Source organism: Astyanax mexicanus, chromosome 4, assembly GCF_023375975.1.
Source record: "Astyanax mexicanus isolate ESR-SI-001 chromosome 4, AstMex3_surface, whole genome shotgun sequence".
Lineage (NCBI taxonomy): Eukaryota > Metazoa > Chordata > Actinopteri > Characiformes > Acestrorhamphidae > Astyanax > Astyanax mexicanus.
The window spans coordinates 38,303,374-38,320,757 of NC_064411.1; the positions used below are offsets into that span (position 1 = coordinate 38,303,374).

General features: G+C 38.3%; 1 protein-coding gene across 6 annotated transcripts in view; it reads right to left on the reverse strand.

Annotated features, from left to right (window-relative positions):
• Window positions 1-704: 704 nt before the first annotated feature.
• The window catches only part of fbxl7 (F-box and leucine-rich repeat protein 7), a 151,188-nt gene continuing 134,508 nt past the window's right edge, over window positions 705-17,384 (reverse strand). For all 6 annotated transcript variants that reach the window (XM_049478530.1, XM_049478533.1, XM_049478531.1 and 3 more), the window contains 2 exons: window positions 9,079-9,684; window positions 705-4,373 (listed from right to left, as the gene is read on the reverse strand). In XM_049478530.1, the coding sequence (XP_049334487.1) occupies window positions 3,637-4,373; window positions 9,079-9,670 (1,329 nt within the window). In that variant the 5' untranslated portion in view covers window positions 9,671-9,684 and the 3' untranslated portion in view covers window positions 705-3,636. The remainder of the gene's footprint in view (window positions 4,374-9,078; window positions 9,685-17,384) is intronic.

Sequence of the window (17,384 nt, forward strand, 5' to 3'; positions counted from 1 at the left end):
GGATTGGCAGGACCTCCAATAAAGCATATGACCGGTGAGAGGAAGTTCCTACCAGGCCTGAACAAAGAACCCTTTTAACATTATCAGAGATCACTACATACAATTAGTCCAGCTTTCATAAGAAATATCAGTGTACAGCTGAGAAAAGCTGAAGGGTTTGACTGAGGGATAAAAAAAGGGTAAAGAGATGAGTGTAAGTCAGTATGGATGTGGATTAGAGCTTGGGACACTGTTTCCATAATGGAAAAAAAAAACAGATGAGACTAGTATCTTTTGTGTCTGTGATTAATCTGGTTGGTTGAGGTTTTGGAAGTTTGAGGGTTACCTTAAATGTTGTGGCCTATTCTTTATTTGCCTTTAACCCACAAAAATAAATGTAATGAACAGGGGATGAAAAAATTACAAATAGATAATTGCAGGTCTGTATGAATATGGATAAGAACTTGGGGACCTTCATCAAATAAGAACATGCAGTTTGGTGACTGTTGGGCAAATCCAACTCTAGACCTTGGCTGTGAATGAAAATGAATAGGATAGTCAATGGGAGTCAACTGGAGTAACAAGGGATAGGTGAAAAAAAACTTTAATAAATGAGTGTAGGTCAAATACCGCAAATTTGTTCTGGAAGGGCTGGCTTTAGAGTGTATATCTGAAACGGTGCATCGGTTGAGCAGAAGTACAGTAGACAGCTGTGCACCTTTTGAAACCCATTCATTTAATTCAGCAAAAAAATAATAAGTAGAAAATAAATCAGATAAAAATATAGTTGCAGTACGCAACCGTAAAAACATTATGCTTAATAAAACACAAGACACAACATGCTCCCTTTGTAATATGGCTTAGACCTTCTTTATTCCACAATTGCATTCCCTCTTCTCAGACAACTGAAACAAACTGACCAATTCTGACCATTTTAAAGTCTTATGTAAGATAAAAATGGCACCGGTGCATGACCTGCTTTTTTGATTAATATAAAGTTTCTGTAAAAAAGTGAAAACATTGGTTCAATGCATCTTTAAAACAATTAACCAGACATAGTTGACATTCATAATAACAAAAAAACCTATGTAAACATTCTGTAAAAATGTAGGCTACTGTGGTCCTGAAAGTTGGACAATGTGCCACATACTGTAGAGTGGATCTAATTTCTTGTGATCTTCACCATTATTTAGTTAAAGCAACAATCCGTAGATTTGGGGAAGCTGGGGATTTACCGAGCACAGATCATGTAGAAAAGACGAAATAAGTAAATTGCTGTATGAAAATCTGTTTTTAAGTTTGTTTCTTTAATTTGTGAAATGCTGTCAAAATACAAAAAGCATTTATATCCTACAGACCTACCAGATCACTCTGTTTTTGAATGAATATATTAGACAGCCATAAATCAGGATATTTTCTCTAATTTCCTCTCCCAACTCAAGAATACTATTGCTTTCAGTTTAAAAGAAAAAATCTTAGGGACTGCCGCTTTAATATTATACTTCATAATACTTCATTGGTTCTGGAACGTCCAAAAGTGACAACAAACTTCACCGCTGGTCTTTCATTCCTTAAAATTCCCTTTCAAAATAGAATATATACTTCTGTACAGGTTACCAGTAATGTATTCAGATGAGTGTAAGGGGAGGAAAATACAGACAGAGCATATATAAATATAATTAAAAAATCATAAAAAAAAAAATAAAAAAAACATGAAAAAAGTCCTTGGTAAATCAGTCATATTAAACTGACAGTGGAAGTTTCCATTAGTGACACTTAAAGGCTGAGATACATTAAACTAAACAATAGATTTTGCTCCAAAATTTGGTGATCAGATGTTTTAATACAAACATGACAACTGCTTTAGTATTAATGCAAACAGATGGATGACTGACCGTACAGAAACACAGAAAGCCCCAAGCTGGTCCAAGATAACCAACTGAATAACAAGCTATCCAGATTAGCTGTTTATCTAAAGTGCTGATGAGGTAGCTCATAATAACATATTAACTCATATATTTTTTATCTAATATACTCATTATTACTAAAGTAAAGCATATTTTTCTATTTAACCATTTAATAAGCTGTGTTTAAAATATAAACAGAAAGGCATCTTTATGTTTAAAATATGAAAAAACATATTTTAACTATTTTGTATCTTATAATAATATTCAATAAAGAAATTGTGCAATTTATATTTTACACATATAAGTAAATAAGCTAATATGGGTAACATGGACACGCAGTGGCATTGTTGCAAAGCATCACAAACTATTGAAGTACCAATGGTGACCTCTTGTAAAGAATCTTCACCATGTTTATTTTAAATACTTAAAAGGCAACTTGCCACAGTTTTTTTTGTAATATTAATGTTGTCTTATTTATCATATCTGGGTCATTTACCTTATTTTCTCCCTTATTTCAGGGAGTGTGGCACTGCAGTAGAAATGATATTTAATAAGCTAGTTTATTTATTCTGATTTATTTTGATGCACAATATCTTTTTGGCTTAAATAACGGTTATATCTTTGTCTTTACATAAAGAAAATACTCCATTATGTTTATTTTTTCTCATAGTATATGACTACCTATATATTTCTATATAGGATACACATTCTAATTAATATTTGTTCTTTGTTTGTATAATTTTCTACATTGCTGGTTAATATTAAAATCGTAAAATCTATAAAAAAAAGAAAACATATGCAGTAATTGTTTGGCCAATATAAAAACCTGACTTTAAAACCCAATCAAGGTGGCTGAGACGAGTTGGAACAAAGAGTGAAGGAAAAGCAGTTAACAAGAGCTTAGCACCTCTAAAACTCCTTTAAGACATTTGGAGAACCATTCCAGGTTCTACCCCTTGAAGCTGGAATATCACCCCTTAAAGAGAACATCACTAAGAGTGGGCATATTTGGAATCAAAGCAAAAGGTGCTACTTTTAGAAGAATCTAAAAAAATAAGACATAGTTTGGCTTGTTTAATACATTTTGTTCATGAATCATGATCCATCATACTTTAGATATTTTCAATATGAATCTACAATGTAGAAAATAATAAAAATAAAAAATAAAAATGTTAATAGGTGCATAGGTGAGCCACCTCCTCAACATTTTAGCAAACTAACTAGCTAGACTCGTTTAGGCTGGGGCTTCCACCATCACCCAAGCTGAGGATTGTTGACCAGTTTACTCCTTTTTCTGTAGGACTGCAGCTCCATACTACAGGCTGTAGATGTGCTTCACCTCAATCTGAACAGTACGAAACATGACTAGAATGAAAACTTTGCTTTTCATTGCTAATCAATACTAGTTTTTTGTTTAGTTTAGTTTTTTGCAGTGTATCATCACATTCAGTGTGCTGCTTTTTTAAAACATTGTCACGAGTCTCCCACAAAGATTGTCTTGGCATTTTAATGTATCCAAAACTGACAGAAATACCTCACCCAGAAGTGCTAGCGTTGCTTATAATGAACGGAAACAGGTCTAGTTAGCACTGTGCAAATGAGATTATGCTAATCCCTGTTATCTTTCATTCACTATAGCAAAATGAGCATTTTCGGCAGGAGTATTCCTCTAAAAACAGCTGTTTCTTTGTACGAATCAGCCCTTGGGGCACGAGCCACTGTCGTATTTCGTCATATTTCCATGTCCCTTTCAGAAGAAGGCCGGGTTGGTGTGTTCGATGACGCAGCGTTTGCAGTGGCGTTTGACGAAGCGCAGCGCCTCTAGTGGCACGTCACAGTCCTGCACGTTCAGCAGCTGCAGATCGAAGCAGTTTGCCGCCACCACCTGCAGACCCCGGCCTGTGATGCTCTCGCACGCCTTCACGCTGAGTCTCTTCAGGTTGAAGGAGTTTAGCGCCAGCAGCTCTAGACCCGCGTCTGAAACCAGCGGGCACTTGCCGATGTCCAGTGACTTCAGCTTGAGGCAGCTCTTGGCCAGGTGCTCGATGCCGTGATCTGTAAGTCCTTCGCACCCACGTGCGTTCAGGTAGCGTAGCCTGATACAGTACTTGGCGATGTAGCGCACGCCAACGTCCGTGATGCGACCGCAGTGCGCTATGCTGAGGTACCGCAGGTGGCCCTCGAGCTTGGCGATCTCGCGCAGGCCAAAGTCGCTAACAAAGCGGCAGTCGCTAACACTGAGCTCGCGTATGGACGTGCAGTAGATGACGAGGAAGCGGAGACCCTCGTCGGTCAGGCGCACGCAGCGGCGCAGATAGAGGTGTGTGAGCTGAGTGCAGTGAGCGGCAATAGTGTGCAGGCCCTCGTCCTCCAGGGCGAAGCAGTCGGTCATGTCCAGGTAGCGGATGGAGATCTGCTGGCCATGGAGAGGAGACAGCTTGACGGACGCCTCCTGGGTCAGGCTGATGCAGGTAACCTTAGAGCAGCCTGTAAATAAAGAGAAGAAACTCATTTAGAAATGGCAGTAACGACTCATCAAAAAGACAAGACTACATCTAACAGTTGCTAACAGTCTCAAGAGTCTAAGTCTGATATTTTGTCTTTTGGTGAAAGGGCTGGATGCAGTATGTGGTTTTAGCATTGTCTTGCAGAAATATGCAAATGCCTATCCTGAAAGAGACATTGTGGCACACTTAAAATCCTTTTAATCCGGTACAACTTATGTATGATTTATAACAATGAATTTTTTTGTACGGAGCAGTAAAGCCACTCTGCTGAAGTACAGAGTTTCAGTTTAGTTTTCAAGCAGTAAGGTTGGAACAGTATTAGCATTAGCCCCTAACCGTGCTAGCTCTTTCGACGTTCAGAGACGAGTATATTGGAGATTACAGAAGCCCTCTACTCACCCAAATAAACAAGTGCTCGTTTGAGAATAAAATAAATATATATATTTTTTTTATTACTTATTTTTTATCTAGATTAGTTACCTGTACTTTCAGAGTTGCAGGCTTTTAAACTGTGCACTGATAACTAGCTAACTACATAACTAACTTACTCAGCAGGACATGGCATCCATTGTTTTCAAAAAGACAATGATTTTTATTTTTTTAAGGGGCCATGTAGTGTATTCCAGTACAGAATTATGAAATCCTATGAAATAATGTGCAAATTAAGGTGCAACATGTCCATTAAATTGTTTTTTTATCATCATTTTACATTATAAATGTCAGTCAGGGTGCTTTAAGAGGCATTACAATCTTAAGATGTCCACTTAACACCACTGCAAACAATTCAGAATTAGTTACACCACTTATATTGTGATTGATTACTACCATTTCATTTACTTCTGTTTGAATAAAGGAGGTAAAGGAGAGGGGACTTAACTCTTGGATAGACATTTTAAAGGAGTTATTTCCTGTAAAAAAAAAAAGGGGTGAAAGTTCATTTAACACAGAATTTTCTACAACTGTTTCAGTATGGGCCAGCAGAGGGAGCCACGCCACACTATTATCCTCTGGAGGCGCATCAACGGACTGGAGACTGAAACGGCATATTCCAGCAGGAAGTAGTGCAGGAAGTCCGAAATAAAACACCAGGAAAGGGCTTGGTGGAGAAGGAGAAGGATTTTTTTCGGAATTTCTCACTTGCCAGGCCATTTCACATTGTTCCGTCTACAGTGTCCTTCGGGGGGTTCGGATATTGTTTTCAAGGTTGAAGAAGAAAGATGGATGGCTTGGGGTGAGAGGGGGTGCAGGGGGTTGTGCGTTGGCTCGAATTCACTAGTTTATGCAGACCGTGCCGTGACGACAAAGCATAATAAATCAGGAGAGATAAATCTGACAGCAATTCAGCAAAGTTAAAGTAAAATCCATATCGGTGGAAACGTCTCCAATACAACAACAGAACAACCCAGTTCTAATTTTCTCTGTATAGCAAAATCATTCATCAGCAACGTCAAACCAGTCAATGCCTTTATCAGTCATTCTCCTAATGAGCGCAGCAGACTATCCCAAAGCACCTTGAAGTCAGAGGTCCTGGTCCAGCACTGGCTTATTTTCCTCCTGGAAAGTAGAGCACTTGGACCGAAAGGCAGAGCTATTAATACATTTCCCAGCTCCGAGAGGAAGTGCTGGACGTTTCGGAATAATCTATGAGGAAAAAAGAGCCCCACAGCTGTCTTCTGTGATGAGCAGTGAGGTGGAGTAGAAACAGCCACATTAGCGGGTTCAGACTAGGCTACACTTTGGTTGCACTACACTCTAAAAAACAGAGGTACGATATGAGTACTTTTTTGTACTCAAAGGTACACTCTTCATAATTGTACCCTCCAAGGTACAATATTGGTCTTTACAGGGTCAGATTTGTTCTCTCTGAAGTACAAAGTAATTTTTAACAGCAATAAGTACAAATTTGTACCATTTAACCAGCCAAAGGGTACATTCAGTATTCTGTATCACTGTACTAATTAACAATATATATTTTAATTGCGCATTTTTTATTTGAAAGCCAGTCAATTTTGCATCATCAAGTTTTTGAGCCATATTTAGTTGATGATAATGTTTATAATCTTTATAATCTTAACTGGCACAAAAACCATGGGTACAAAAAAGGACTTTCATGGAAAGGTACTTTTTTGTACCTCAATATAAGGTACAGCCCCAGCGACAAGCTTTGTACTCTTTTAAGTACAAATCTGTACTTACTTTTCTTAGAGTGTAGATGTTTTTAAGAAAATCTCCTTTTCACATTTTCTTTGGTATTATTAAGCCTGACCTCATGTCTTTTACTATTCAATTAGTATGAGTTGCTTAACTAAACCAGTCAACCAGTTTTATCAACTAGTCAAACAGTACAACCAATTTGATGACCATGTTTGTCATGCTGATAGATAAAACAGTCCAAAACATACTCTATGCTGGAAAGAATACATTTTACCTGGATGACTAGCTTTTCATATATCTGACCATCAAAATTCAGCTTTTGAACAGCAAAAGTTGGTTTTGAGCTTATTTCATTAGCTCCAACTATATTGGTGACTACTGATAAAACTACGGGTGGTCAAAAGCATTACTGACATCATTCCCATCTTTAAAAGTTTTTAAAAACTGACAAAAACTCTGGACTTTTTTTACTAGAGATGTACATTTATCTTGATATAAAAAAGAAATTCTGTCTATTCACACACAGAGACAAAAATGCTTGCATCAAATTAGCACAAAAAAAGTGTTTCATAGTGTATAATTCCATATTCTATACTACTCCATAAGCAACATACTATGTTACTAATCAAAAATTATTCATTTAAAATCTAAATATAGAAAGATATGTTTGTATCAGCAAAGTATTCACACTTATATTTTAAAATTGTGCCTGAGGATGCACATGCTAGTGTTCATGCTAACCCTTCCTAAACTGGTAATAATTTGTACTTGTAATTATATAGTTTTTTGTTTTATAAAATGCTAGTATTTACGAACTGGAAAGCCCCACATTTGGGAGACAACTGGAAATAAACATTATCGTTTAAGTTTTACACTTTTACACAGTCTGCAGGGATATTGCTGATAAAAAGTAACAGAAGCTTATAACTCAACAATTAGCATAGTGCTAACTGGATGCCTAAATCACCACAAACTTACCTCAAACCTCACTGTTAACACTTTTAATTTCTTCACCATACTATTCCTTTTATCTAAACCACTTTTAAGCAAAGCAGTGTTTGGGGCGGGCTGTGTTTAGTATAAGCGGTGTTTGACTGAGGCTGTGTTTGGGTTGAGCTGAATTTGGGCTGGGTCGTATTTGGGCTAGGCTGGGTTTTGGCCATGCTGTGTTTGCAGTCAGGGTTGTTTTCTTCTGGGAACATTACGTGCCTTCTGAATCATAGAGAAAGACTGAAGAACAAGGACTGTTCACATGGTTGCATGAGTTCAAGGAATGTGAAATATCATGGTCTCAAACAAACTTGCTAATGTGGTTTCTGACTGTGTTTGCTGCGTAACAGAAAAACAGCAGTAAAGAGCTGCTCTGAAGTCTGAATATTTGTCCATTTTTAAAGACACTATTGTGTCAATCCAATGTCAGAAACCACATATAAAAGACTATTTTAAATAACTTGACAATTTAGCATGGAGTTGTAAGTGTAATGATTTAGATGTGCAGTAAGGTTTTATTACTATATTAGCTATATTAAAATAGAAGGCAAAGCTCAATCATTAACCAACCAAGCACAATGATTACTATTACTACTGGCTATTTAAACCACCTTGGATATGAAAGCAACGACCTAGCAACCAACCACTCAGCAACATCTTAGCTACCACATGAAGTACTATAGCAAGGGCATAACAGCACCTTATCAACCACATAAAATACCATAGTAACTATTTTGTAAAACATTAGCAACCACCTGTCATAAGATAGCAACCGCCTGGCAACCACAATAAACAAAATACCATGGCAACCACCTATCAACACCATAGAAAACCATTTGGGATATGAATGCAAGTTCCTAGAAACCACAGAGCAAAACCTTAGCTACCATGTGGAATTCTCTAGCAACTGCTTAGCAACAACTTTTTTTCAACCACATAGAATACCATAGTAACTGTGTAGCAACACTTACTTAAGCAACCACCTCAGATATGAAAGCAACCACCTCAGATATGATAACAACTACCTCGAAACCACCTAGCAACACCTTACCTACCACATGTAAATCTATAGAAACTGCTAAGCAACAGCTTATTTCAACGACACGGAATACCATAGTAACTGTGCAGCAACATTTATTTAAGCAACCACCTGGGATATAATAGCAACTACCTAGCAACCACTTAGCAACATATTAGCCGCCACATGAAATATTATAGCAACTGCCTTGCAATACAAGTTAGTCCAACAGTATGACCAAGCATCTTATCCAGCATGGCCACCTTACTAAACTGCTCCACTATTGCTAGCTTGACTGAAAGGTAAACCAGTTTTCCCAATCTAATCATCCGTTACAACCAGTTTTTAGACCAAATTAGGAACTAGCATAATGGCTAAACATACGCTATGCTTGTCAAAAACTTGCCAGTACACTAGGGTATGTTTTTTTTAACCACATAGACAATCAAAGTTTTTTTTTTTTAAGCGGTGGTCACTTATGGTCACTATCTTTTACACGCACTTTCTAATATGAGGTGCTTACCTGAAATATCCAGGTGCTCCAGGTTCGGACATCGTGAGACCACCTCGAACACGGCTTCGTTGGACACGTTGTAGCATCCAGCCATCTCCAGCCGTCTTAGCTCTGGGCAACACTGTGCCACCGTGTAGAGGCCACGGTCAGTCAACCTGCGGCAGCCGCTAACCACCACCGTCTCCAGAGTGAGACAGACGTTGGGTGTGTCCTGGCACAGACGCCGCGTGAGCACTCTCAGGGCACGGTCCACATGTAGCACATCACCTGCCAGCTGCACAGTCCGCCACAGCCTTGGGTCCCAAGCCAGGTTGTACCACCGGCGGCACACGCGTGCACAGCGGCACAGCTGATTGGTGGGCAGGTGGGAGAAGATCTGTAGAAAGGCGTGGTCTGGCAGGATATCAATGAGCGCCCCCTGCTGGTCCCGAGGCTGTCGCAGGCACCGTTGAGGGTGCGTGAGGCCGGCGGGAGGTGGCGAGTGCACCATTGCAACAGTCTCTGCAGTAAAGGAGGAAGACGAAGTGGAGGAGCCATTGAAGAAGGCAGGAGAGCAGCGAGGGAGGATAAGAGCCGGACTGGGCGTGCTCAGTGTCCGCATGCTCACGTCAGAGTCTGAGGAGAAAGGAAGAGAGAGAACGTCAGAATAAAATGAACAATCCAGTAGTCAAAAAAAAAAGTTAAATTAAATTTTGCTTCTTTACTTTACTTGCACTGGGAGCTTGCACTGGGAGCTTGCACTGGAGCTAATGCAGCTATATAGATAACTTCAGAAGCTGACATAAAAAAATAACATTTATTGGTGTAATTGATAACATTTATCATTTTAACAATGCGGTTTTTTTTTTCATTATAAAATTGTTAAAATAATGTTATCTGTTCAAATAAATGTGAGCCAATCTTATTCTTGTATCATTTCCTTAGTAAATGTATTATCTGTCCTCACCTACAAAGTGCAGGACTTCATCAAGTGCTAATAGCTAAGACTTACAGTGTGTTTCAGGAAATTTGACCACTATGCTGAGGAAGCCATATTAACTGACTCTAATCTGCTGCAACGTGTCCCCAGCTCTGGAGGCCTGTCTAGTCCACCCAGATTTCCCTTAACAAAAGTTAACATCAACCTCAGTTATTTTTGTTGGCAACATGGACTCTTTCACTCTTAATGAGAATAGAGCTTGTTTTCATATTAGTTTGATGGTTTAGCTGGTAAGCCAACATAACCCCAGACCAAGCTAGTTCATCAGTATGACCAACATGGTTGACCAGCATGACCAAGATGGTCAACCAGCACTATTATGTGGTTGGCCATGCCTGACCGGCTTCGTAACATTGGTTTTGATAAAAGGCTAAATGGTTTATTGAGCTCAAATTACAACATACATTCTGCTTATTAAGAGCTAAGATAGTTTATCCAGCTTAACTATTTGGATTACCAGCATAAACATGTTTTGACTAGTTGACCATTATTTCTATTTTCCAATTCTTTTTTTAGAAAAAATGTCCTTAATTTTTTTATACACTTAATACTTATTCTAATTTTGATACATTTTATACATTTCAAAAACTGTAGTCATGTGTAATTTCCTTAAACAAGCACTGCCAATAGATTGGGATGCCCTGGTAACCTCACACCACAGTCACAATTTCCACTGCCAAGCATGATCTAGGCTATGGAGGCTATGAAGCCCCTTTAGCATTAGGCTTTGTAGCAGTGCAACTGTGTTCTCTAGAGTGATGGAGCTCCATTCAGTTGATTAATCAGTTAGGGAAGTGCAAGACCTATTCATCCAGCATTAGTACTGACTTGGCTCATTAAAAGCACCACTCACTGGTGCTTTTAATGAGCTCTGAAATAAATCAAATCTTCCTCATGCAAATGGCAGGCCTTCCCAGAAGAGCAGAAGCAGTTACTGCAGCAAAATGGGGTCAAACTGCTTATTAATAACCTTGGATTCAGATTTATACTCATAGAGGCACTAGTGATACACTTTGTACAGTGTAGTCTGAAGTAATAGAGTTATGGACAACAGGGAAAGGGGTTGTTAGGTTCAGTTCTCTAAGTAGCTTTTACTGAATAACATCTGATGCCTACGCTGTATGTAATCCAGTTACTCAGGATCACGAGCAGCGAGGCTGTTACTCCCATTGACACGGACTAAACATATCCACAGTGTCTCTCGCCTTGGCAGATGGCTTTTGTTCTCAACAATTTGAAATAATAAAAGTGGGTAGCAGTAGGATTTAGTGTGGAAGCTGTGTTCCTCTCCATATGCCTCCATAGATGAGCAGTGTTTTCCCATCATGTGGCAGCTTACTGGCACAGTGGTGGCTGGCTTTCCAGTTCACTGCCATCATGTGTCCCCATATGGAAACCACATCACAATAAAAACAGCAGCCATCCAAAACAAGTCCAGCCTGGGGAGGCTTTTAATAAAGCAATAAGTCATGAGAGGCCATGAATCGCAGTGATTTGGGATGTTGTTAGCCAAAACCCTTTTAATTGCTGTAAAATCACTGCAACACTGGTCTTGAGTAGCTTATTAAATGGCGACAAAATACAATAAGAAAAGTGCTCTTTCTGAATGAAACAAAGAATGGGAGTAAATGTCAGGAATTAGAGATGGAAAAAAAACAACAACAAACAGATGGGCCAGTGTGGGTCAGCATGGTTGTGGATTAGAGCTAGGTTACCTGCCTTGAGGAAGCACATTAAGTTTAATGGCTCTATGGCTTGGATTTGTGCGAAAAAGTGAATGAAAGGAACAAGGGATGACAAAACAACAAATAGATGAGTGTTGGTCAGCATGTTTTTGGATTAGAGTTTGGAGACCGACCTCCCTTAAAATACTATATTTAAAACAGTGTGTATAGTTTGAGCAGAAGGGCAGTAGATGTGAACTTGTGCACCTCATCCGTTCTTAATGAAAACCATTCAGATGTTGGCGAAGTTTGTATAAAAAACTGAGCATCGGATCAAAAAGATGGATTATAAGCACATCTCACACCATCAGACCGAACAATCTGGAGTTGAAACATTGTCTATCTTAAAAACTGTGAAATAGTATAGTAGTATATTAGCTTTAGAAATGTCAACCATAACTAAAAAAATATGTTTTCTGAAGGTGGTTGCTATGGAGATGCTATGCTCTTGCAATGTTGGATAGGATGGTTTCCCTCCATTTAATATGCAGTTTCAATTATTTTGCCAGTGCTTACTAAGCTGTTGCTAAGCAGTTTGCTGGCATGAGTGGTTTCTAATCTGTTGCTATGGTATCCCAAGTGGTATCTATGCAAGGTCTTGCCGGTTGAAATGCTGTTTCAAGTGGTTGCTAAGCTGTTGCTAAGCAGTTGCTAAGCATATGCTCTGGTGCCCCAGGTGGCTTGTATGCATTGGTTAACTAGTTAATATGCTCTTTCAAGTGGTTGCAAAGCTGTTGCCAAACAGGTACTATGATGTTAGATGCTGTGCTCATGTTGGTCTTAGTGACTGCTAAGCTGTTGCTATGGTGTCCCAGGTGGTTACAGTGGGGTTGCTAGGTTAAACAGTTGCTAAGATGTCAAAGCTGTTGCTAAGCATGTGCTCTGGTTTTCCAGGTGGTTTCAGTGCATTGGCTAAACAGTTTTTTGTATAATTGATTTTGTTTACAGTTTATATGTATACAGTGCCAGTCAAAAGTTTGGACACACCTCCTAATTCAATGTTTTTCTTTATTTCTTATTTTCATTTATTTTCTTCATTGTAAATTAATATTAAAGACATGAAAACAATTAAGGAACACACACATATGGAATTTAGTGTATTCAATAATAAATGTACAATGTAAAAAAAGAATAAAAAAAGAAATCATTGCTTGTGAAGAGGTGTTTCCAAACAGACTGGTATTTGTTCTGCACTAAAGGTTCTGCACTTTACTATTGTGGTACACTTGTTTTTGTTACATTACAGTATTTTTATATGCTATATCTATTTTTTTATTATTTTCTTGTTACATCATTTTTTTTGTCTTGGTGCGTTACTGTTATTTACAAAATAGATACTTTTTTGTTTCTACTGAATGTTTGGTGTTATATTTGTATTAAATAAAACTTTAATTTATTTTGTTACAGTAGTATATTCTTAAAATGAATATCTTGTCAAATATCCTACAATCACGTGATATAATTTGAGGGACACATTTGTCTACTAACTAGCTACTATGATGTTCACTTCCTCCTCTGTACCACATCCAGATTTGAAAATACGCTAAAATACCTAAGTTTAATATTTTGCTATTTTAACTAAGCATTTTAATCTTTTTTCTTTTAAGTTTTAGATCAATATGAGTAGCTACAGACCACCCCATACAGACAGGCTAAAATTCAACAGACAACAAAAATGCTAAAAACAACATAAAGACGTAGCACATGCTAAAGTGGAACAGACCAAATGGCGGCCAAAACCACGCAGCTTAGAAATGTGTCTCAGAGACTAACTGATTGAGTCTAGTTTGAGCATAGTTTTGAAGAACGTGTGGCGAGGTGTGCAGCACAGCCAGCACGTGGGACGGACTCATGCTGAGCGGACCCACTGGAAGCTGGCAGGAGAAGCTCAGGCCAATTACGCTTTTTAATGTCACCACTGGAGATGGAGCGAGGGAAGTGGCCGTGCCGGCTGGCTCTGGGCCTTCAGCTCTCACACGCTAGAATACCACCCTTTCTGTAAGCACAACCATCTTTTAAAGAAGGAGAGCCCAGTGCCCTGAGTTTTAGCATGCTAGCCCACACTCGCGTCTAGGAAACTAACAACAAAGTGAAAAGCCAGTCATTAAGTGAAGGAGAGACGAATTTGGAAAGCAGATTGTAAAGGATCATGGCTTTAGGACACAGCATAATGTTTGGAGGGGGGGTTGATCCAACACATAATTATGGCAATTTGCAATATTATTTTGTTGGTGCAAAAAAAACCCTCTGAAATTGTATTATTTTTACCTTAAAAATAAGAGTATATGGAAGTAACAACACAATGCATCTTTGTCTTTCAAAAAACCAAACTTAAATCTAATAGGCATGTAAAAAAGCTGGAAAATGGGCCAATGCCAAAACCTCAAGACCCTTATATAACAAACAGTCTTGACTCATAACATGTAAGCTACACACACCCAGACCACTAGTGAAAGCTTGTTAAGGCTAAATGCAATGGCTACCTCAGGATCACATAGAAATTAGCTACTGCAGTTCAACTGAGGAGGTGTGAAAACAATAATTGTGTGTGGACCAAAACAACCTGACCGAGACCAGCTAGTGGAGGTGGTCTCTGTCCACCCTCAAACAAACTCTGGAGCAGTTTGCTTATGGTGAGAACATGATCCGGTCTCATTCCGACCCAGCTATCAAATATACTTGTTTTATTTGACCTAAACTGCTGATAAGGCTCAGTTTGATCTGATATATTAACCAGATACAGCTTATTAGTACAGCTATGAACAAACGCTGTCTCTGCTCCATGCTATTTACATGCACCGTGTGTGCTGTGTTTACTACTTGCAGCCGTGCGACTCTGTTTACTATGTGTACATCTATTGAAAACTCTGTTTGAAATCAGAGTTTCAGTGTTCAGTGTTAAAGCAACTTCACACTGCACGGATATGAGCTGGAGCACAGAATCTTCTTGCTGTAATTACTTTTTTGCTCCCGCGCTAGACAGCTCTGACCAACCAAAGGAGACAATATGCTTGCATGGTTTATTGGTGCGTTTAGGTTTGTGCCTGTGTCAAACCAAACCAACAGAAGGACAAAAATGCTCCAAGTAGATGAACTCATCAACTAATGCGGACCACAGAAACAAATTATAGGTGTGAAAACGCCCTAAAAATGCTAGAAGCTAGCACTGGTTGACTAGCAAGAACTGCAGCTGCTATGCTACGTGAGTCAATGAAGCTGGTTGTACACTAATCTAAACTTCTCTATTTTTACTAAACATTCTGACAGTTTTACACCATACTATCTCTCTGTAGGCTGATATAAGTGTTATTTGTTTCTAGGAAAAGTGGAGAATATATGCACCAAACTTTGGCAAAAACACTTACACTCACCCAGCCCACCAGTAAAAGTTTTCTTAGGCTAAATGCTACAGCTACGGGTATATTAAAATCAAGCACTGCTCAGTGAGTAGCTATGCTAAAACACTAGCCCTAGCAGACCCGAATGCAATCTATACAGTTATCTAACTGCACTGACTGAATATAGAGAGGACATGTAGAACAAAGCAAAACTATAAAGAATTAAGTTCAAAAAAGGGAGTTGTACAGTCTTTAAAGCTATGCTAGGCTAAGCTATGCTAGGCTAGCAGGGCTACGCTGCTGTTGGTTTATAATAAACTACCAAAATCCTCATATTTTATATTAATTACTTATCTGTACTATTACTATTATCTGAAATGTAGATTAGAGCACTAAAGAAAAGTGAGAGCATGTAATTTGACGAGTTTCTTCTTCCTCTGTGGAAATAAACTAGAAGCCTTCAGTCATTGGTTTTCCTGAGAAACAGAACTGACCTGAATCTTTGTGAGGTCAAAGGTTTGCACCCCTTATTTGTTCAGTCATTATCACAGCAAAACAACCAGGGAAAAGTCAACACTTTAAGCAATTCTACAATCATTTTGCAGGACAGAGCACACGTCAGGATTTGGCCAGCTTAGATCACCTCTATGAAGCAGATGCTGTGGAGCGAGTGTGCCAGGCTACTAAGAAGCAGAAAGAAGAGAGGGATTAAGAATTCACTAATCCCCTTTCAGTCTTAATCAGAGGCCCATTTGTTAAAACCTCCAGCAAGGCTTCTGTTGCCCCCCTACCCACCTAATGACCCCAAACACACAGAGTTCTGCCCCCGTTATCCCGTTTCTTTAAATGAGAGTGTGCAGCTAACAGGCCATTAAAATGCACCTTATACAACATCCTTATCTGGTGATGGAGATATAACATGGTAGAGAACCCTTACAGATTGTTATTGTTGTTATAAAATGATATAAATGGATTTCTGAAACAAACTGCATAATTTTGTAATTAATTACTTGGAATTGAATTAACTGGTAGGTAAGTAGCAACACAGTGTATTGTACTGTAAAAACACATTCACAGGTTTTAATGTTAATACAAATTATGTGTGTTAGTTGAGGTTAACTTCTTTGTCACTAAAAAACCTATGCTTAATCAGTTTAATTCTATGGGTGACATTTTCTGTACAGTAGTCAAAAGCGAAACAAAAATTTTCCAAAGGGTATAACATATTGAATAACATTATACATTTGAAAAGAATTCAGGAACTACGTATTTTTCTATATTCAATTGTATGGAATGAATTTTGTTAGTCATGTATGGCATGCAGAGAAGAACACTAACAGCTGACTAGCATTGTAAAAAATCTGTTTAAAGTATATTTTACACCTAAATTTATATGTGGAAAAAATCTCATAAGACAAATATATTGATTCCACAAATTAATCTATTAAGGCCACAAGATAACGAGATAATACATTAAAACTGCAAATAGCACTGATTTGCAATAAATTTGAATATATTCTTACAGTATCTTGTGGCCCGAACATATTTATTTGTGGTCTCAAATATACACTCTAATGCAAACATTTGGGCAAATTACATGTATTTTATAAGTGTAAATTAATCAAATATTCCCGATAACACACTAAGGACTTTCAAAAACATAATTACTGTTAATTTGCTAATTTTGCCAATCATGGTCCATGAAAAGTGGTGTGTGCACAAATAATGGTACGTTTAATGTTACATTATTTAATTTCCAATATATTAAAGATAAATAATAGTCTTTTTTTATTATTATTACTTATTACAGGCTACAGTCTGATATACTCCCCTCTGAATGACGAAAGAGCTAGCGCGGTTACCGGCTAATGCTAATGCTTCTCCAGTAGTGCTAGCCGGGGTTAGCTGCAGTCTACAGGCCAATAATACTCATCGCTGAACGGGGAAATAGCGGTTAGCGGCTAATGCTACTTCATCCCCGTAGCTGGAAAACTAAACTGAAACTCCTGTATAACGCTGTACTTTAGCAGAGTGGCTTTACTGCTCTTTACAAGCTGACTGGTAAAATTTATACATAAGGCGCACCAGATTATAAGGTGCACTGACTATTTTAAGGAAAATTAAATGATTTTAACTTGTTTTATAGTGCGAAAAATACAGTAATATTAAATTACTGTGGTTGTATTTTCACCAGCGGAAACTGAGCTCTAAAAGTTGAATTAAATGAGTGAATTACTGCATTAAATCAGTCTCAATAGTGAGTCTCATGACCTC